General features: G+C 39.1%; 1 protein-coding gene across 5 annotated transcripts in view; it reads right to left on the reverse strand.

Moving 5' to 3' along the window:
- PCDH15 (protocadherin related 15) overlaps positions 1-23848 on the reverse strand; it is a 1154330-nt gene that overhangs the window by 363327 nt on the left and 767155 nt on the right. For all 5 annotated transcript variants that reach the window (XM_083149096.1, XM_083149095.1, XM_083149094.1 and 2 more), the window contains one exon: positions 14759-14887. In XM_083149096.1, the coding sequence (XP_083005222.1) occupies positions 14759-14887 (129 nt within the window). The remainder of the gene's footprint in view (positions 1-14758; positions 14888-23848) is intronic.

Consider the following 23848-nt stretch of genomic DNA (forward strand, 5'->3'; position numbering starts at 1 on the left):
GTACTGAAAATGCTTTTTTTTATTTTGTTTCACCCTTTGAGTGCCAATATATCTGAGAGGTGTGCAAAATATCTGCTAAAAATGCCAGATTCGCTCACATTTGTTAGATAGATTCAAATAAAAAATGAGTAAAAAGAACATTAAATCTCCAATATAAGGTAAACATGACACGAGGGCATGAGTAGAGATTAGAAGAAAAATGATTTCATTCAGCTAGTATAAAGAATTTCTTTACGGTCAGAACAGTCAAACTCTGGAACTCTCTTCCCAGAGAGGTGGTAACAGCTGGCTCATTAAATGCATTCAAGGCAAAGTTGGACAAACATTTACTGGATAAAAACATCCATGGGTACAAATAAGAAATATAATCTGTCTGTAAAATATCAGAACCTACCAAATCAGCAATGGATATCTATACCAGGTTGAACTAGATGGACGCAAGTCTTTTTTCAGCCTTACCTACTATGTAAGTCTGTATGTAATTACAGGTAATTTTGATTAAAAAAAAAGTTTGCTTGTCAATTTCCACGCCTGTTTTGACAAATTCACTTGGCACTCAAAGGGTTAAGGACAGGGCCGGCGCCACCACTAGGCAAATCTAGGCATTTGCCTAGGGCGCCGGCCACTGGAGGGCGGCATTTTGTGCCGCCCGGGTACCTGTCCTACGGCGCTGTCTATTTAAATCTGGCGGCAGAGGCAGCGGGGGTCCCTGCAGTCCATTAAAAATCACGAGCGCTATCCGCCGGACTATGCGGAAGCACTTCTAGTGTGAAAACTCTGGCAGCACGGCGCACGCTGATCTCAGCCAATCAGCGTGCTGCCAGTGTTTTCACACTAGAAGCGCTTCCGCATAGCCCGGCGGATAGCGCTCGTGATTTTTAATGGACTGCAGGGACCCCGCTGCCTCCGCCGCCAGATTTAAATAGACAGCGCCGAACGACAGGTACCCCCCCCCCCTCCCCCGGCACCGGGGCGCCCCCAGCCCGACTCGCCTGGGGCGCTCCGGTGCCTTGCACTGGCCCTGGTTAAGGAACAACCTAGACTGTCCTATATTACTGATAGAAAGGAGTTAAGCACATACACACCACGTGCACTTTGCAGAGAAAATAAAAGTTATTAACAGAAGCCCAACTGTATTTTATCTGGTTTTGACCACATTTATATACATATAATAATAATAAAAAAAGAATCAAAATGGGCATGACTAAATGTGATTTTAATTATCTGTTAAATGTCAAGGGTGTCTTATACACTAGTAGATTTTGCCTTTCTGATGTGCCGAGAACCATTATATTGGTTTTGCTACAGTATATAAATGGTCAGATTTGTATTGTACCTGATTTAGATAAAAAAAAAAAAAACTATCAAGCCAGTTCAAAAAGGCTGATTAAAAGTGGACACTGATGCATAAATGTTTCTTAAATTAATCATAGTCTAACAAAATGACATTTGGAGAACAACCAAAAGACATTAAACAGGAGGAAATTAAAACACTGATGCAACTAATAAGATTTGAGTTCAAGCCTCTTCAAATATTGTGATAATTCCATTAAAATACACTAATCCACAATATGAACATCTCCATAAAATCTTTGAACAACTGCCTTCAGCCTAAAACACAAAGCACAATAAAGGTTAGGACATAAACAATGATGGGGTAAGAGCTAAGTGCCTGCAACAAGGAATGATTATGTAAAGTGGATTTATTCCCATTTACAGCGAAGAACATCATATTCAAAATAGAGCAGCGGTTCATTTATTGCAGTCAATATTACAGTGTGTCCGAGAAATATCTGTCTGCACACAGTTACTGTAGCAACAATGTTTTGAATTGATGTTATTAAAATACTGAAAAGCATAAGGATGGTCTCGTATTTGCTATGAAATAAGTCAACAATTTTCTAAAACCCGTGGTTATTTACATATAAATATGATCCTTTGCACTTTCACTGTTATTATAACTATTTATGCACCCAAAACCCAGTGATCGGTTTTATTGGTAAAAACAACTCAGACAGTAGACCTGTTAGTGTCAGTAAATATTCTAAAATTCCATAATAATAAAATCACTTGTTTTTTTCATGGCTAAAAAGCACATGGTTGCCTACTGTAGGTATATTTAATCCATTACATACTCCTAATTTCAATTTTTACGAACTGATTCGGCAAAAAATATATTTTTGTACATTTTCAAGGGTTGGCAATATAGTGCTTTAACTGTATTTATTTTTTTCATCAAACAATGTAGCAAATACTTGGCAGCTTTATGACTGCCAAGTCATTTTGCCCCCTATTGTAATATATCTAAAATAAAATAAAAGAACTAGAAATGAATGATGCTGTAAATAAAATCTATAAGAGGAAAAATTGTGATCAATTCAGGCAAAAGAGATTGGCACCCCATTATCGCAAAAGGGGTGTCTTGTTATAAAGCAGGAATGTCTATTCTTCCTAATTTTGTGTAACAGACTATTTGCAAAATGTTTTGTAAATAAAATATCATCTTTTATTTACCAGGTGCATACTACGCTGCTCAATTATCAACCTCATACAGTACACAAATACGTAGGATAAGTAGAGTACAAAAGCAAGCAAACAATATATAGAAAATATGTGTTAATTATGGTATGGTAACTATAAGCAAACAGTATAAAAAAGTGCCTTATTCTTATTGACTCGGTAAGCAGTGAAAAATGCGGAGTTGCTTGCGGAGTGCTGAGATGCCGCCCAGACAAACACCCGGTCACCACCGCTAGCAGCCACATGCAAGGGGATGTGTTAACAAACACATCCCCTCGCATGGTGTTCACTAACACATCCCCTCGCATGGTGTTCGCTAACACATCCCCTCACATGGTGTTCCCTAACACATCCCCCTCCCATGGTGTTCGCTAACACATCCCCCTCGCATGGTGTTCGCTAACACATCCCCTCACATGGTGTTCCCTAACACATCCCCCTCCCATGGTGTTCGCTAACACATCCCCCTCGCATGGTGTTCGCTAACACATCCCCTCACATGGTGTTCCCTAACACATCCCCTCGCATGGTGTTCGGTAACACATCCCCTCGCATGGTGTTCGCTAACACATCCCCTAGCATGTGGTTCCTAGCAGGAGAAATCGTTTGATGGTCACCGAACATCAAATGATTAATCCTGCCTTCGGAAATAAAATTCAGTCTGAAGAGAGGGTGGGTGCTGACTTCATTCAGGCATGGGCCCACCTGCATTTCCATGGGTTATGGGCATCCCCATGAAAACGCCCAGAGTTTTCATGGGGATGCCCATAAATGCTGAACGTTCCCATGGACTGGGCTGATGTCCTCTGGAGTGAACGGCTCTGTGATTGTGTTACTTGCCAAAGGCATTTGCTTCCAGGGTCTGTGCAAATATGGGCGTGCACATGAGCAGACCCCCAGCATCGGAACGGGCCTAAATTCGCCCAGTTCCGATTACTATTCAATAATGCCCTAAGTACATAGTATAACTATAATACAATTCTAAGAAAACAGATAGAGTGCCTATCAGCCAGCATGAACTATCGCCAGATCTCCTGAACTGGTGCAGGCTGGTGGGCAGGAGCTCCATCTGAGCGGACGCATGAGCATCTCACACACTCCCGTGTCCCCATCAGCACAGCAGTGGGGAGCAGATTTCTTGCCTGTCTCCGCTTTTGGGAGAAGGGCAAGTGGGGGGCGCTGGCAGCTACGGAGAAGGATGGGGAAGCAGCGCAGAGGATGGCGGTGGGCTTTGTCAGAACGGGGCACGCAAGCATCTAGTGCACGTGTGCCACCTTCTGGCGGCTGGAGAATGGCGATAGAATTGCCAGGAGCAGCTCCAATGTGAGCTGCTCCATCTGTACATAAATAAGTACATAGGATAACTATAGTACAATAAGCAACAGTATACATAAATGCATAAGATAATTGCATTATAACAATACAAACAAAGACAATGTACGGGGGAAGTAGAGAATAGGGTGACTCACTATGGATAATTGATGCAGCAATGTTTTTGTTTAGGGTGCACACCACCTTCAACCTCTTGTAATGAGTTGTTTTAAATTACTTTTTTTTTTTTTTATTAATGTGAGTCAGTTGTCTTTTCCCACATTAATGAGACTGACTTTGCTAATAACTTTGTCTTACAAAAGAAAGTAAAAAAAAAATCACCATTATTTAATCTTGCAAATATATGTAAATGATATTCATTTGGAAGAGAAAGTCTTTTGCTTTGGAGCTATGTATCTTAATAATTACTGTGGCAGATAAATGGAGGTTTCTGAAATTTCTGAAAATGAAAATCATTTTGTGCAATCTGCCAAATTATTATGTGATGCAAATTACCTAAAAATACAAGACAATAAATTCATCAAGTTGTTTGCAAACAGTAAATATAAATTAAGTATTTGCAGAGTTTGGAGATAACTTTAAAATCCAATTTTGTACAGAATCTGCATTAATTATTCTATTCTTCATCATACTTTGAAGTCACACTATTTTGACATAGTTCATGTTATTGTACATTCCCTTTTATAAATGTATGTTCTTAATAAAAATGTCACCTTGATACACGTTCTCCTAGAACTATTTTGGCATTGAAAAGACTTGACCCAGTTTGCTAAGGAACAATAGATGATTCATATAGAAAACTCTTTACAATTAGTACAACATCTTGCATAAACTGTTTGAGATAAAAAAAAAAATTGTTCTCAGTTACAGTTTTTAATGTTTGACGCTTTTAGAACATAGAGACGTTGGGTCTCATAGGACTGACTGATAAACTTTTCATAAGTGAATATTTTTGCAAGTTTCCTACCATGTATTGATAAAGGTAGTGGTGTGTTTAGCATGGTTAGTGACATATTTGATTGCTTTGTTGGTTTAACTCTTTAAGTGGCAACATATCTGTGAGAGATGTGCAAAATGACAGCTAAAAATGCCAGCATCACTCACATTTGTTATATAAATTAAAAAAAAAAAGATTATATTTCTTATATAAGCATTATAAGGTAAACATGACTGGTCATTATATTGAATAAAAATATTTGCTTGCCAATCTTCACACCTATTTCGACAAATTTACTTGGCACTCGGGGTTATGCAAGCTTTGATTGCTCCATCTGTTTGTTTTACATTACATATGAGTTTAATGCAAACCTCTATCGCTATTTTTATATTACATGACATTTATATTCTGATCTCCTTTTGGTGTTCTGTCCTGTTTATTAGCAAATCTATAGTTAACAAAAATATAAATTAGAACAATAGAAGACTAAAAAAGTCTGATTGATAGTAAACCCTTAGGCTGGACACACAAAGAACAACCATGATCAGCTACTATTAACCAAAGTCTGAGTAGAGTAAATTACACGAGATTCCTTGTTGGTGGTTACCAAAAATGCCAATGTAAGGTCAGGTCCTATGATCCCATTTGTTCAGCAATACAATATGTCTACCAAGCACAATTGTACTTAAATGTAAATGCTTAAGGCCGATCGTACAATCAGACAAAGAACTGAAACTCCAAAATACCTCACTCATGCCTTGTTTTAAGCATGGCAGAAACTTATGTGATGACTTGGTTAAAACTTATATAGAACCTTCCTTGGCATCTAATGCCAATAAAACACTTGGATGCATATGGTGCACATGTGTGACGTGCCAATATCTTATACCCGGTGCGGTTTTGTTATCATCCCCATACTGAAAGTTCACTTAATATTCGTTATGCACTAACATGCAATACAAAATGTACCATTTACCAGATTTTATGTCCCTGTGGTCTTGCCTACATAGGTAAGACCGAACGAGCGTTCAAAGAGCGCATGTCGACCCATCGTTCAGCAATTAAAATTGAGATCAATTCAGGAAAAATTGATCAGCCGGTAGCGCTGCACTTTTTATAAGCCTGTCACAGTATCGCATCAATTAATTATACAGTAGGATGATAGACCATGTGCCTGCATCCTTGAGAGGGGGTAATAGAAGTCTAAGCCTGTTACAGCATGAAACACATTGGATCATGAGACTTGACACTGTAAGCCCTAAAGAGCTAAATGAATCTGCTGGCCTTAATGTGTTAATTTAACATAAAAAAAAGAAAAAAAATGCTTGATGCTTGGTATTATTTATAATTCTTTTGCTATACATGGGTAGGTTATATGATCTTGTAATGTTAATGTAAAGGTAATGTTGGAGTCCAATTTAGTAGATTGCATTAAAGGGCTGTAGTTGCAATTACTAATATATATCTGATAATCACATGTATAGGTTGAGCTACTAAATTGTTAACACACTTTCCAATTTGAGCTTTTGTGCTTACTCTATAATTCCTTGCCTTGTGTTATCGTAAAGAAAAGTGTTGTTACATATATATATCTCTGATTGCTAAAATTATGAAGCCTTTGGATTATCATCTGTATTTCGTTAGGTGTATCATTATTTTTAAGTTAAATGTGCACTTCCTACATGTTTGTAAATGTATAAAAGTTTTTTTTTCCTTTTGTAAATATGGTGTGTTAAGTATAACATCTCTTTTATAAATTCATGGTGGAAATCATATGGACATCATATGATGATGTCCATATGATTGCCACCATGAATTTATAAAAGTTTATTTTTCAACAAATCCGTGGAGTGCCGCCTTATTCTCCTGAGGCTCTGCAATAAGCCGTAGGGGTTCTCTCAAGTATCCAGTTTATTGGGAAGGCACCACGGTACTTGATCATTTGTCTGGAGTGCCGAACAACCAAGGATCTATATATATATATATATATATATATATATATATATATATATATCCAAAAGGTCTGGCACTCCCAATAAGAAAAGATATCTGTGGCCGGTGCCTGCACATGTAATGGAAGTATGTTGCAGGAGGTGCGGCACTCGGTGCAAATGAAATAAATAAATACCAACAGCGGTGGTTAAGACAACGTTTCAGTTGTATTATCACAACTTTTTTCAAGTCACATAAAACATGATACAAAACGACATAGCACTGTTTAAGCATTATAAAGGTATGTCGTTTTGTATCATGTTTTATGTGACTTGAAAAAAGTTGTGATAATACAACTGAAACGTTGTCTTAACCACCGCTGTTGGTATTTATTTATTTCATTTGCACCGAGTGCTGCACCTCCTGCAACATACTATATATATATATATATATATATATATATATATATATATATTTGTCCAAATAAAGCACGTCACTCCGGGTCTTGTATAAGCAAAAACGTAGTTTACTGGGTGCCTACGGCGTTTCGGGCCAAGTGTTCTTCTTAATCACAGCATAACAGCAACAGCAACATTTCAATACATCTCTGTATTTTCCTCAGGGCACCACAATGGTAAGTAGTCGAGATACCTTTGGGCTTATGGCAGGGCCCACAGGAATGAGGCAGCAGTCCATGGATTTTTGTATAGATCAAAAGAACAGACATTGTCATCGTTGACAATGACAATGTCTGTTTTTTTAATATAAAAGACTTTTGACCTATACAAAAATCCGTGGAGTGCCGCCTCATTCCTGGGGGCCCTGCCATAAGCCCAACGGTCTATCGACTACTTACCATTGTGGAAGAAGGCACTACGCTTTTGCCCTATCGTCCGGAGTGCCGAACAACCATCTCTGCTATATATATGTTTACATACCCTAGCAGAATTTGTGATTTTCTGGCCATTTGTCAGATAATATGAATGATAAGTTTAAACAAAAAACAAACTTTTCTTTCACTCATGGTGAGTGTATGGCTGAAGCCATTTATTGTCAAACAACTGTGTTTACTTTTTTAAATCATAATGACAACAGAAACGACACAAATTACCCTGATCAAAAGTTTACATACCCCACTTGATAATACCGTGTATTGCCCCCTTTAACATCAATGACAACTTCAGGTCTTTTGTGGGTAGTTGTGGAAGAGCCTATTTTTTTCTAAGATGGTAAAGCTGCCCATTCTTCTTGGCAAAAAAGCCTCCAGTTCCTGTAAATTCTTGGGCTGTCTTGCATGAACTGAATGTTTGAGATCTCCCCAGAGTGGTTCAATGAAATTGAGGTCAGGAGACTGAGATGGCCACTCCGGAACCTTTACTTTATTCTGCTGAAGCCCATAGCAGGTCGACTTTGCCTTGTGTTTTGGATCATTGTCATGTTGGAATGTCCAAGTATCTCCCATGCGCAGTTTCCAGGCTGATGAGTGCAAATTTTCCTCCAGTATTTTCTGATAACATGCTGCATTCATCTTGACATCAATTTTGACCAAGTTTCTAGTTCATTTGTACCTCACACATCTCCAAAACATCAGAGATCCACCCTGTGTTTCACAATAGGAATGGTGTACCTTTCATCATGGCCTTGTTGACTCCTTTGCGAATGTAACGTTTATGGTTGGGGCCAAAAAGTTCAAATTTGGTCTCATCACTCCAAATGACTTTGTTCCAGCCCATTTTTCTTCAAATGCCTCCTTATTGTGCATCTTGAAACAACCACACCACTTTTTTTTCAGAGTCCTTTATTTCAGCTGACATTATTTGTGGATTTTTCTTTGCATCCTGAACAATTTTCCTGGCAGTTGTGGCTTAAATTTTTGTTGGTCTACCTGACCGTGATTTGGTTTCCACAGAATCCCTGTTTCCATTTCTTAATTAGAGTTTGAACACTGCTGATTGGCATTCTCAATTGCTTGGATATCTTTTTTTATCCCTTCCCTGTTTTATACAGTTCAATTACCTTTTCCCACAGATCCTTTGACAATTCTTTTGCTTTCCCCATGACTCAGAATCCAGACACGTCAATGCAGCACTGAATGAAAGATGCATGGGTCTTTCAGGAGTCCAGAAACTCACTGACCTTTTATACACACACTGATTACAAGCAAACATCACAGGTGAGGATGGTTATATTTAGTAGCCATCCAAACCCATTTGTGTCAACTTGTGTGCATGTTATCAGACCAACATCTCCAGGGTATGTAAACGTTTGATCAGGGTCATTTGGGTAGTTTCTGTTGTCATTATGATTTCAAAAGAGTAAACACAGTTGTTTGACAATAACTGGCTTCACCCAACCACTAACCATGAGTGAAAGACAAGTTTGTGCATTATCATTCATATTCTCTGACAAATGGCCAGAAAATCACAAATTCTGCTGGGTATGTAAACTTATGAGCACAACTGTATAAACATATGCATATACTGAAGGCTGAATTAGTTTAGCTTGAAGTATGTAATATCACATATATTATCTTCTAATCATATTACATAGCAGATGTTTCTTGTTACATAAGGGAAGCAGAATTTCATATTTTTTTTAAAACTCTGACTGAAAATCTACTTAATGTATAATTTATTTCCAATATATAATCTATATTAAATTATTCAGACACTATTACCAAGCAAACCTCATGTCACTGATATTTTTGTAGCCTGAGGTCTGTATATTTCCATTCTCTATGAAATCATGGTAATAGAAGCCAAAATATATTTTCAAAGATATCTAAGAAATCCGGTTTCATATAGACAGAATTAAATTTGTACTACTGCAATTCATTCATTTTCTGCCTACTGAAATTTTAATGTTTAATTTAATGTGAACGTGTCCTGTTAATGTTATATTTAATTCCATTGAAATAATTTACTGAATGTATCACAAAAATGCTCTGTACACATGAGCTACTGCAAAAACAATAAACTTTATGAGGGAGGAACAATAATTTTATCAATATACAGTAAGTCAATAGTACCATTCGCTAACAGTAAAAGAAGAGCAGGGACTGCTGTGACTCGAAGTTTCCAAACAGCTGAAGAGCCAAAGGTTTGCCAGGTCTGGTCTACAGTGCATGTATATACGGGATGCAGTCAAAATCCAGACGGTCAAAATCCCGACAGGGTCAAAATACCGACAAGGACAAAATCCCGACATTTAAAATCCTGACAAGGTCAAAATACCGACATATAGAATGTACAGGTGAAACAGTCAACATGACTTTCTGTCGACAGGTCGCGAGATCGACATGTTTTTTTTTCACTGTTTTTTGAGCCGACATGTGCCGACAGGCGGTATTTCATGCCCTACCATCCACTAGGGTGTGGTGGGAGACTAAAAAATAGTGTGAAGAGCGCAGCGAGGCACCGTGTCCGAAGCATTGCGAGAGGCTACAGTTTACTTCCAACTGTGTCCATGTCGACCGTGTCGACATTCGGGTAAAAAAAACAGTGAAAAAACCCATGTTGAACTCGCGACCTGTCGACAAAGTCATGTTGACTGTTTCACCTGTACATTCTATATGTCAGTATTTTGACCTTGTCAGGATTTTAAATGTTGTGATTTTGTCCTTGTCAGGAATTTAAATGTCAGGATTTTGACCTTGTCGGGATTTTGACCTTGTCGGTATTTTGACCCATTTGGGATTTTCACCCTGTCTGGATTTTGACCCATTCGGGATTTTGACCCTGTCTGGATTTTGACCGTCGGGATTTCATACCGAATCCGCATACTGTATACTACAATATGTATTTTTTGCTTTATAGGGTTAAGTTTACATAATATAATATAATTACTGTATTCAAAGTTCTTTTGTCAATAAAATTATTCCAGAAATATTCATGTAAAGAATTCTAATGGACACCAGCATCAAGGGGGTTATAAAGAACCTTTTAGATCCATAGTTTAACATGTAGAAATACTGTAGACATTATTTTTGTTGCAAGGTTTTTTTTTTTACCAAGGGGGATTGGACCAAAATCTCTTACAGGAGTTATTCATTTTGTAACACAAAGGTTGCGGCTCCCATAACTACTGTAGCTCAAATATGCAATAAGCTGGCAATATGGAAGCGTGAGAACAGAAGAAAAGTTGATATACAGGTCAAAGTTGGGGCAGACAGTAATGATTCAGAACTGGAAAAAATATGTAAGGTCATTGTCACAAGCAAAAAAACAGCAACCATATGGCAGTCAGAATAATTGTGAACGACAATAGATGCCAACATAACCTATTGCTCAAACACCAGCAGACCACAGAATGGGTGCATCTTGGTATGCAGTCAATAGGTCGTAAAATGTTGAGAAAAAGATCGACATGCGTTGACACAAGCAATAGGTTGACATGGAAAAGGTCAACATGAAAAAGGTCAACATGAGTTTCTTTATTTTTATTTTTTTTTCCAAAAAAATTCATTTTTTTCATATATGTTGTCTATGTTGACTCTTGTTAGCACAGACACCAAAAAAAAAATGAAAAACTCATGTCCACCATTTTCATGTCAACCTTTCCATGTCGACATATTGGTTGTGTTCACCTTTTGACCATGTTAGCCTAATGTATATTGACCTTTTTCATGTGTCAAACTTTTGCCTGTCGACCAATAGTGGTCAGCCTATTGACTGTCAACCCTATGACCTATACCCTGACTTTTAATCTTTAAGAAAGACCAAGGCAGTACTTGGTACTGCTACAAATCTCTTAATTATTTCTTAGTCTACTCTTAGCAAGAACAGGACAACAAAATAAAATGCTTTCTAATACAGTTGTGTCCTCTTACAGCTAGTGTCAATACGCTGTGTAGTGCGCCCAACAGTGCTGCTGCTTGACATGCTATCCCGCTTCATGCTGTATTAAACCACACTGTAACGTACTGATGTGATAGAAAAGCCAGGTAGTGTAATACAACCTTCTGTCCACCAGTTTACTAAACTGCAATGCACGTGTTAAATGGCCAACAAAGTGTCAGTAGCACTGCCCACTGATTGGCTGATGGAGCCTGTCGTTCAGTACACCGTATGGCAGTTTTGTCCATTGTCCATTAAAGAAGGAGCTTGCTTTTGCAAGCCGGCCTGAATCACCCCTTAGAGAAAATACAGTTTAGTAGCTTAACATAGAAATTAAATGAAATCCTTGCAGGCTTCTCCTTGTAAAAATTAGAAAATAAATAAATAATAATAATAAAAAATAGCGTGGGTTCATCCTCCTACAACCATAACCAGCTCTAGGATCTTTGAGCTAGTGCTGGTTTCGGGAAACACAGGGGAGGGGGAATGAAGTAAGGTCCCCCTGTATTTCTATAACCAGCAGCAGGCTCTTGGACTGGTCTTAGTTACAAAAATTTGATGGAAAAAAATAGACGTCCCCGTATTTTTAAAACCAGCACCAGTCTCCAACAGCCAGCGGTGCCATGCCACAGTTGGGAGAAACTATTTATATATAATTCCCCTGACCAAAATATCACACCCTTGCTGGTCAGCCTGGGCTGGGTCCCTGGGGGAGTGAGGACCCCCAATAATCCCCAGGTGTCCCTGGCTACCCTGGGCTGTGGACGCTGGACTGATTGTGTAAAATTAAATGGTTAAAAATAGATTAAGCTTAAGAAGTTTTTGGTTTTATAGTCACATCCTGTTTAATACACAATGAAATAGTATGTACAGATCATACAATACACTTTTTAGCTAACTGAATTTGCAATTACAGTCATGTTCAACATACAGTAAGGCCCCCATACAATACATCTGAGTCCCGATCTCATGATTCCCTGACCCATCTGGAACTGACAAATATAGTAGATATGCCGATCAGGAGATTCAGGGAAATTATGTCTTTAAGAAATCCCAAAAATGGTTGGTATTGGCCAAACAAGAATTTTTGAGTTAATAATATTCCTGACTCAACAGCCCTGACATCAGGGGATCTGGATACTGGGGGTTATTTGGTTCACTACTTCTGGCAAATTCCTTCTTAGATGGACAAAACCATGTGCACTGCAGGGAGGCAGATGTAAAATGTGCAGAGATAATTAGATTTGCGTGAGTTATTGGTTTCTTTGCAGGGAAAATACTGACTGCTTTATTTTTACACTGCAATATAGATCTCACTTTAAAGTAAAACCCCACCCAAATCTAATTCTCTCTCTGCACAAGTATCATCTGCCCCCCTGCAGTGCACATGGTTTTGTCCATCTAAGAAGGAATTTGACAGGAGTGAACCAGAATATCCCCCATTGTGTCAATACATTGCTAATACTATATATATGGGGTACATTACATTGTATGGCAATTATGTAATTACAGTACCATTCTGTGTAAGCCAAGGTTTATCCAAGTCCTCCCAATATTTACTGCAATCAAAAGTCTGCCTTTAATTGTGTTTATGTTGAATTTATTTTGTTGTAAAAAAAAGTTTGTTTTTCCTGTTCTTCAAACCAAATCAAAGAAAATAAAGTTCTGGGTTTCATGAAAATCAATAAAAAAATATTCTAAAAAGCAATAACGTCTGAATATATTCACTCTCTCTCAGTACTTTGGAAATGACAGAGATAGTTTAATATTTTTGCTTGCAAAGACCACGATGGCATATATATCAGATAGTAATGAAATGCTTCTTGCCCTCACCTATATCAGAATCATGCATCATAGACCTCTGAATGTCATATGTGAGGTGTTCAGACCGTGATCACACTACTGCAGGAGAGTATAAGGAGAGAAAAACAGCCCACAGCTGCTATTTATTCCCAAATAACTGCTGCAGTATACACAGACTTGCTTTGGCTTTTTATTATCTCTCAGAGTTTGCTCATAGTCTATAGTTACTGACCCCTGACCTTTTTGCATGACTTAAGTTGCCTCAGCAGTTATTCTATTGTTGAATATTAAATGGCATTAATGTAAAGCATATAATCTGAAAAATAGTAACAATAAGGTTCTACTTTTTAGGTATATACTACATGGTTAACCAATAATTAAATTAATTACTGTTCATAATACATGTACTAAAAAATATATATTAAAGGCAATGAATACGTTTCCTGTAATTATCATGGGGTGGGTGGGGATGGAGGGGAGGGAAAAAATTTAGTTTTATATTCTAGTCACAATTATACATATTGCCATAAAAATAAGAACAGAATGGCCAGAGCTAAAGATAGAGTTAGATATAGGAACAGAATGAGAGAGAAAGAGAAGAAAGATTGATAGAGAGAGAGCGGGAGTAAGAGAAGAAAGATTGATAGAGAGAGAGAGAGAGAGAAAGAGAGAGAGAGAGAGAGAAAAAGAGAAAGAAAGATGAGAAAGATTGATAGAGAGAGAGAGAGAGAGCAATAGGGGAAAGAGACAGAGAGGAGAGCAGACAATGAAAAAGAAAAAGTAGATTTAGAGGGCAGCAAAGAGAAGAGAAGTAGGGAGATAAAGAGGAGAGATAATGAAACAGAGGGAGAGATTTAGAGGGAGAAGGAAATCAGTAGAGGGAAAGGAAGAGAAAGATAAAGAAATCAAGAGAGAGAGAGAGAGAGAAAAGAGAGAATTGCAAGATAAATGTAGTAATAGAAGGAGGGAGAAATGAGACCGAAAATTAGATGAGAGAGAAGGAGAGGAAAAAATGGAAATAATGGCAATAGAGAGGTGGGGATGAAATTGAAAGAGAGAGTGAGGGAGAGAGTAATAGGGGACTTAGGAAGGAGAAAGAGATAGAGAGAAAAGGAAATCAATAAAGTGAGAGATAGAGAAATCACTAGGGAGAGAGATTTACAAGATATATGCAGTAATAGATGAAGGGAGAGATGAGACTGAGAATGAGAGAAAAAAAGTTCTGCATTACTCTGAAAGAGCCTGGATCCACTGAAGTATACAGTATGTTGTTGTTGTTCGACATACAAAAACAAACACACACTTAGGTATATAAGGTTAATATGAAAAAAAAACAACAACAGGATGAAAGCATCAATGATTACATTCCAGCACAATAATTACATAATGGCGCACTCACCCTGACTTGACCCACAAAAGCATTCACTTCTTCCTCTTGCACTGAGAGATTTCTAGGCAGGTAAAGATCAAAGACTGGGTCATTGTCATTCACATCCGTCACCAGCACATTAACAGTAGCAGTTGATGTCTATGAGAAAATACATGTTAGTCTTAGTGCTTGCAGAACATATTTTATACAGGCTAAAACGGATGCGTGGAGATATACTCAGTTTACATTTCTTTAGTAAAATGTACATTATTTGTTTTCACATCAGTGCTTAGAGCTTTTGCAGAAGCAAAACAGCTTAAAAAGCTGTCATGCAATCTGTCATTCAAAATACTAAACTAAAGCATTTGACAGACATTTTAAAACCCAAGTATAGTAGTTGTGGATTTAGTGAAGTACATCAGACTACATGATTAATATGGCTTCTGGAGACAGTAATGTCAAAAAACACTTGACTGTAAAGAAAGAAAAACATATCTAGTTAAGAAATCTATATGGTATATTTATTCACGAGGCACATATACTGTAGTACAGGAGTGGGGAACCTCAGGCCCAGGGGCCGTAGCCGGTCTGAGCGGCCCACCCACCCGCCCGGTGGCTTTGCCGGGAGTCAAGTACAGGGGAATTCTCGCAAGAGGTCGGTAGTTCTCTCAAGATTCCTCTTAATCAACAGCAGCCGGAGGTTGTCAGTCCTATTCAGCGGCTGCCGCTGGAGCATGGGACGGCTGCAGCAGGACAATTTGTAAGATACATTTTTACTTATGGCCGCCCCTGAAGGATTTTTCCCCATACAAACGGCCCTTGGCACAAAAAAGGTTCCCCACCCCTCCTGTAGTATGTCATAATTTTACTTTCTATTCAATGTCACTTATGCATACTCAAAAAATTGTCAAGGGTCATAGTATCGTAAAGATATAGGGTATGGGGTAGGGTACAGTTATGGGTCATAGGATCAACAAGATGTATGTCGACATTTATTTTGTTGACCACTAATGGTCAACAGGCCATAGGTCAACACCTAAAAAGTTCAACATGCTTAAGGGCTACAGGGTCAAAATGTAGACACACGCTAAAGTTAAATGTTGAAAAGGTCAACTCAGCATCAGGCCTACGATGTGCTCAGCAATTGTGGGCATGGTCATAAGTAGTGGTGTTCAACTGGTGTCAGGGCCCAGAGTACAAGGCCAAGGGGACAACAAGAATGATAACACCTCTTTAATCTTGCACACCTGGCTTCATTACCGCTTACCTAGTCTCACAGACATTGTGACATCTCTGGGTCTATCAGTGTGTACCCAGTTTGTGAGAGTGGACATTTCTATTCAATGACAAAACTACAGTGAGCAAAAGTCTTTTTAAATTAGAAATTAAGTGCACTTATAAAGAAAATAAGAACGCTGCCTATTAAAGGAGCTACAGTGCAAAAGTCAGCAACAAATGTGTTGATTTATTCACATCCATTGTGCATGAAATAATTTTAATCTTTTTCGTTTATGTAATGTGATATTTTGTATGTATATGTTTTAATAAATTGTTTATATTGTGTACACCTTTGAGCGCCCCACGTTCTTTGCTCTCTCCCCAGTCCTAATGCTGCCAGCTGAGACTGAGATAACGAGGCCATTAAACCATTGTCTTGTGCATAGAGCAACCAACAGAGGATTGAGTTGCAAAGGCACAGACTCTCCACCAGAGATTAGCAGAATCCATTACCAGAAACAGACTGGAAAGCTCACAGAACTGACATAAAATGAATGAGCCACAACAATGGCTCATGACAGTACCCCCCTTGAGGAGGGGTCAACAGACCCCAATATCCAGACATCCCAAAAAGGAATACATAAGAACCTGGAATATTGATTGAAGGGAAGCAGTAGTAAACACCAAACAAAGCAGACGCAAACTGTGACAACAGTTTTTGCCACCAGTTCTGGTACCTGTCAACTCCATTGTGCAGGTTGCCAGGATACGACTGGCCTGACCAATGACAGGAGTCTTCCTTCCTCCTCCTCCGTACCAGTCAGTGCTGATCCAATGATATTAAAAGTAGTGCAGATAAGGGGGGTTGTGGGCTCTAGGAGCGGCATGTGGTAATATTTGGTCCTGTTGCCCTGCCATCCCCCATTGCAGACAATGGGCAGGCAGGGAACGTGAGATTTATTATTATTTATTATTTATCAACAGTTTCTTATATAGCGCAGCATATTCCGTTACGCTTTACATAGGGGACAGTGATACAACAAAACAGGGTATTTACAGACATTCAAAATGTAGGAGGGCCCTGCTCGCAAGCTTACAATCTATAGGGAAATAGGCATTGATACATAAGGATAGATACTGTATTCTTTATTGCATCGATTCCACCAGAACGCAAGGTTCTATGACTGGTTCTGGAATTTGATAAGCTTGCCTGAAGTGATGAGTTTTTAGGGAACGCTTATAGGTTTGGAGACTGGAGGAGAGTCTTATTGTGCTTGGGGGGGCATTCCACAGAGTGGGTGCAGCCCGAAGAAAGTCCTGCAGTCGGGAATGGGAGCGAGTAATGAGTGTGGATGAGAGACGCAGATCTTGGGAGGAGCGTAGAGGGCGTGTTGGATGATATTTTGAGATAAGAGAAGATATGTATGTTGGTGTAGTTTGGTTTATGGCTTTGTGTGTAAGTATAAGAATTTTGTCTTGAATACGGTAGAATACAGGTAACCAATGAAGTGACTGACAGAGTAGCTTTGCAGACGATGAACATCTGGCTAGGAAGATTAGCCTTGCAGCTGTATTCATGATGGACTGTAGTGGTGAGAGTCTGTATTGGGGAAGGCCAATAAGGAGACTATTGCAATAATCAATGCATGAGATGATGAGAGCATGGATTAGAGTTTTTGCAGTGTCTTGTGTAAGGTAAGGGCGAATTTTAAATATGTTTTTTAGGTGCATGTGGCATGATTTTGAGACAGATTGAATGTGGGGTACAAAGGAAAGTTCTGAGTCAAGGATAACACCTAGGCAGCGAGCTTGAGAGGTAGGAGTGATTGTCATCTTCTCAACAGCGATAGAGATATCAGGTTGGTAACTACTATTTATTGGCGGAAATATAATTAATTCTGTTTTTGAGATATTAAGTTTGAGGTGACGAGATGACTGACTGGTGCTGCTTCAGCTGCCTTATCCCCCCAGCACAGTACCCACTGCTGTGTGCTAGGCTAGGTAGAGAGGCAGCAACAATTTGCCTTTCTTCTATGTGCAGTGGGTAGGTGATTCTCCCTCTGCCCACCAAATGTAACATATAGTAGGTCACATCCCACCTCATTATCCAAGCCCAGCAGAGCTGTTGGCTCCCTTGGATAGTATTAACATCAATATCATTCATTTCCAATCATTTTCAGTCAATTTTGCCCACCTAATCATACACTCTACTGAGTGAAGTGGCACCTGAATTCACAAAGGAGAGCCTTAACGTATATGCAATCCAAAAACGAGATTCTGTTTTTCACTATGAGTTTGGAAACTGAAGGAAGACCTAAACTTTGGACTCACTCGGATCGCCTAAATTATCTGAGATATAACTCCGTTCTACTCAGATCTCTTAACTTCAGTTACCGCTCATCCCTAACGAAAACGACTTCGAGACTTAAGTGCTTTTTTGGTTCACAAAACTATATATCTAGTTTCCAAACTGAGTCCCATTTATCAGTTTTATAAGCTTAGAAATTGTTTGACTTGTTTTGTTGAGGGCAACAGATGTTTATGCTGATATTTTGCCGAAAAGATAATCGTTTTCTGACTATTGTCATGGGCTTCTTTCCTCTTATCATCTCTGACATTGTCCTTTAATGGGAATCACACTGCGGGCTAAAAGCCTAGCAAGATCTTCTTTTCTTATCTGTGTCCAGTAGTGGCTGTTGTTACAAAGGTCTTAACTGCGGTTCTCATGTGGACATAAAATGCATGCTCGGAACTTGGAGTATACTTTCATTCTGGTAAGCTTTCACCTCAGAAAGCTTTTGATGGGGGATTACCTGCAATGAAAGGCATCTGCACTCCTGGCAGAAGTTTATGTCAGTATGGGGAACAAAACATGTTGCAGATTGAAATAATTTTTGTTCACAAATTGCCGCAAGCTGAGATCAATCTTATTTCATGTTATATCCTGCTGGCTACTTCAGAGGAATGAAACAAGTGCTCTTCAAAGCTATTTTTTGCTTGCCTATAAAATGTTAATATTCCTGTTATAAACAATAGGCTTACACTGTTCAGGACCAAATCCTAACATTCCTCATCAAAGTTGAAAATGTATAATAAACACAAAACTATAAATAAAAAGAGATCTAACTGAACAATAGAAAGCCATTAAAAATAATTATGATGATAATATAAAATGTATATATTGTATTTTCGGTACTCTTTACCTAGAACGGCGCCCACGATTGAAATCGCGGGATCGCGGGTAAAATCGCGGCAATCGCGGTAATCGCGGGTAAATCGCGGGTACATCAAAATCGGGTACCCGCGATTACCGCGATTTTCCCATAGGGAACAATGTTAAAAAGGCAGATTGACCGCGATTTTAGCGTTAAATGCCTCAATGCCCGCGATTTTTACATAGGAAACAATGTTAAATGGTCCACAGAGCCCTAATAGTCCCCCTGAATTGTTAAATGGCCCCCACAATTTTTAACGCCACCCCACGATCAACGTGAACCCGAAGCGTGGCGAGCGCAGCGAGCCCGCGAGGGGCGGCGGTACGCGTCCTACGACCTTTTCATGCCCTACTATCCACGTCGGCGTGGAGTTGAGAATAGAATAGTGTGGCGAGCGCAGCGAGCCACCGAGCCCGAAGCGTGGCGAGCGCAGCGAGCCCCGCGAGGGGACGCGGATACCTTCACAGGTAAACGCGTCCCTTCGCGGGCTTCACAGGTGTCCGCGTCGCCACGGACACCTGTGAAGCCCGCGAGGGGACGCGTTTACCTGTGAAGGTATCCGCGTCCCCTCGCGGGGCTCGCTGCGCTCGCCACGCTTCGGGCTCGGTGGCTCGCTGCGCTCGCCACACTATTCTATTCTCAACTCCACGCCGACGTGGATAGTAGGGCATGAAAAGGTCGTAGGACGCGTACCGCCGCCCCTCGCGGGGCTCGCTGCGCTCGCCACGCTTCGGGTTCACGTTGATCGTGGGGTGGCGTTAAAAATTTTGGGGGCCATTTAAGACTTCAGGGGGACTATTTGGGCTCTGTGGCCCATTTAACATTGTTTCCTATGTCAAAATCGCGGTCATTGAGGCATTTAACGGTAAAATCGCGGTCAATCTGCCTTTTAACATTGTTCCCTATGGGAAATCGCGGGCATCGCGTCGCGGGCATCGCGGGTACATTTATGGCCGGCCGCGACGCGACCGACGCGATTTTTCAGGTTTAACATGGTTTTCAATGGGAAAATCGCGGGCATCGCGTCGCGGGTAGCCATAAATGTACCCGCGATGCCCGCGACGGGCGCCGTTCTAGGTAAAGAGTACCGTATTTTCTATTTTGGAAAAATACAGCGGGTCAGGGGACCAGTTACACCTACTTCTGTCTGGTCTGTGACATTATTCTTATTCATTATTTACGCTAGTTTGTGTGATTATATCCAGGCTTATATTTCCGCAGCGCTGTTCACATTTTAGACATGTATCCTAATGTATGGACTCTTTATTTTTTAGGTATATTAAATAAGAACTCTGTTATACTGTAATTTGCATTTAGGCCCTTTTTTCTGCAATAGAGTGCTCCCAATCAGAATGTTCTTTCCACTCTTTTCTTTGTACATAATTTACATATACAAATTGACTCAGGGAAGCACAACTGACAGTCTCCTTGTTATAGATCCTAGGGACATTGTTGTCCAAGATGAATAGCAACTAATTTGAACCTTTTCTTAAATTCTCAGGTTTTTTTAGAGACATTTTTTAAATTTCAACTACAACCTGTGCCTACCCTTCCTTATTATATGTTTCCACTATTACAGGTTTTACCCAGTAAATGATGCCCTATAAAAGTCATATTTAATTATATTGCCATCCACAGTTCAAACATCTCAGACTAAAAATTGAAATATTCCAGATTTTATATTTGCTTTGGATTTATAAACTGAAAAGAAAAATATTATTTGAAAGTATAAATTTCTGCATTGTTTTTTTTTTCCTTTTGTACTTACACTATGCACGGATGACCCATTCATTACTTCTGCCCTGAGTTCTTATATTTATTTGTCTCCATTGTGCTAAAATGTTGCCAGGTTCAGTTACATCAATCTGCATTTGTATAATATATATTCTGATTTTCTTTTCTATTCCAAGTGAATTAAGACTTTCAGAAATGGCATGACACACTTGAACAGTTTTTAGCTTCCAGTGATATACCATGACTTGTGCAAAATGTGCTGCCTAAGAAAATATGCAATGTAATTGGAAATTTGCTGTAAGCAGTCAGGCAAGTCCACAGGGAACAGACAAGAACTCCAAGGTTTCAAAAGTAATAAGAACCTTTGAGGTTTCAAAGCAGACTACTGATCCTTGTTGCATACATTTTTTCTAGGCTTCTACAATTAATAAAGGTGTCATCTAATCTTAAATTGGAACGTAACTTTTACCATTCTTTTTAAAACTAGTCTTATATAAAAAGGGATTAATAGATGCTTTAAAAAAAATATGGCAAAAATTTTCCTGATATGTACTGCAGGTTATGACAAGAACAAGTATCAGCACAGAATTTATAATATAAATGATGAGGTAAGCACAAAATCCCAGACTAGACTTACCAGGTATAAAAAAATATAAATCAAAGTACCACTAAATCTAATAAGAATATACTATGTATAGCCCTACGCCACGAAAAGTCAACAGATTTATGATCACTAATTGTGGTATGACCAGACTTAGTTAGAATACAATGTTTTTAACTCTCAATTGCAGCTGGTCTATTGGGAGACGGCTCAATGTCCCAAAGCGAAGAACAAAAAAAAGATGAATAGAACTGCGCAATATCGGGTTTAGATTTCAATATTTATATGACATTTATTAATGTTAATAGTATAAATGACCAATTAATCTAAAATAACACATACAACATGTACAAGATATAGAAATTAAGCACAATTGGTTGTGACTTCAATAAAAAATAAAAAATAAGTAATAAAAAATGCCTATATGGGCATATGTTGATAAAACGTCATGCACTATCTTTGGAGATTTTTTTAAGCTGTATTTGATTAGTGGTTAGACAGAACGCATTAGTTCATAACAGTTTACTGGGGTGCTGTTCTGTATCACGTGTATAGCAACGTTAATTGTTAGTACTGATAACACCTGACAGTTTTTTGTTAGTAACTCTCATTAGTAGATATGGTATGTGGTTGCAGGTTTAAAAATGTATTTTTTTCTGGCCAGACATAAACCAGAGGTACCTTACACCTTCCCGTCAGGTCCCTCATATCCATACCATATCTACTAATGAGAGTTACTAACAAAAAACTGGCAGGTGTTTCTCTTTAGAAGTTTTGTTATATCTCTGTTGGGAAGTTTTTGCACTGGTTATGCACAGCAACTTCATACTGTTCTTTATATATATTGCATGTGGTGGCTGCAGTATTAGTTACATTATTTTATACAGTACATTAACACTATTGTCTGCTGCCTGGAGTAAAGGGGGTTTCTTGTAAAATGCGCCGCCACACTTTAGCCTATACTCCTGCTATCATAGTGCCTATTGTGTGCCATGATGTCACGTTTGCCAGGGAAGAGTGTGTGGTTGCATAGGGCAACTAGGTAATAGAAGAGACATTGATGATCATGGTTTCAGCCACATTGACTCATTGTTGTCATGAGCCAATAGTCACATACACACTAGGCGATATTGTTAACAGTATCACTCAGAAAGGGGCTTCTGTGCGATATTGTTCTCAATATCGTCTAGTGTGGACACCGTTAGCAATGCGCGCATGAGTTACGATGATTGATATCTACCAAACATGCAGGTCAAATTGCAGTATCACCAAATGACCCACATGTTCGATGGGTCCTGGTGACGTCACTCAATGGTATCGGTGGCTGATACCGTTTTGTGTGTACCGACAATATCGTCCTCCCACAGCCGATATGGTCAACTATATCGGCCACTGTTGGGTAATGTGTATGGAGTTTTTAGCTATTACTGAAAGCAATGTTTCAGTTCAAGCACTGAGCATAACAGTACAAAGCAGTACAAATACCTACCCTAACAAACAAAACCTACAGTAGGATCTAATTTAAAAGCTCTAGATCAGAGATAGGAAACCTTTTATATATTCAGGGCTGCACTGGACAACCCTCTAGCCTTCAAAAGTGCCACGTATTACCCTTAATTTTTCTTATCTGTTATATACAGTATACGGCACCACAAAGTGTATTTATAAACCTAAGAAATAGTATAAGGGTATCAAAGCATAAATACAACATACAAGAGCAGTTCATAGCACAAGATATGATAATAGGTGCAGGGGTAAGGCAACTTGTTGAATTTAATATTGGTGGAGGGCAAACAAAACAGTCCTTACAGGAGGGGAGACGAGAGAGATCAGCACAAATGACAAACAAGTGGAGGGCACTGTGTTTAAGAGCTAATATACAGAAAGGAAGGAGAGAACAGTGGGACGGTGAACTTGGAAAGACATGTAGCGGTTTGGTAAAGAACATTATTGAGTTATTAAAAGTGCTCACTATAAAGTTAAAGAAACACCTCTCTGCAATAACATACCATTGAACACATTAAACCAGTGTGCCAAGCTATAATAAAAAGGTCAGAGACTAAAGCAACAAAGAGCCGGGGACTGCAGATGATTGTGGCGATTGTAGGACACATACTGTACATTTGGTCAACAGTAATGCTACCAATAATCTGCATTATGTCAATATTAAAGTGCTGACATTTTTGCAATGTCATTTAAAGCAATTTAACCATGTCGTCATTATAACTGTAAACATGATTCTTTCCGATTAGCATTAGCGTCGACTAAATAACTATTTCCCTGGAGGGCCACGTGCTACCCTGGTCCACCTGTTGACCATCACCGTTCTAGATGAAATAGGAATGCTGTGTC

The sequence above is a fragment of the Crinia signifera genome, chromosome 6, assembly GCF_055691185.1.
Source record: "Crinia signifera chromosome 6, ASM5569118v1, whole genome shotgun sequence".
Classification (NCBI taxonomy): domain Eukaryota; kingdom Metazoa; phylum Chordata; class Amphibia; order Anura; family Myobatrachidae; genus Crinia; species Crinia signifera.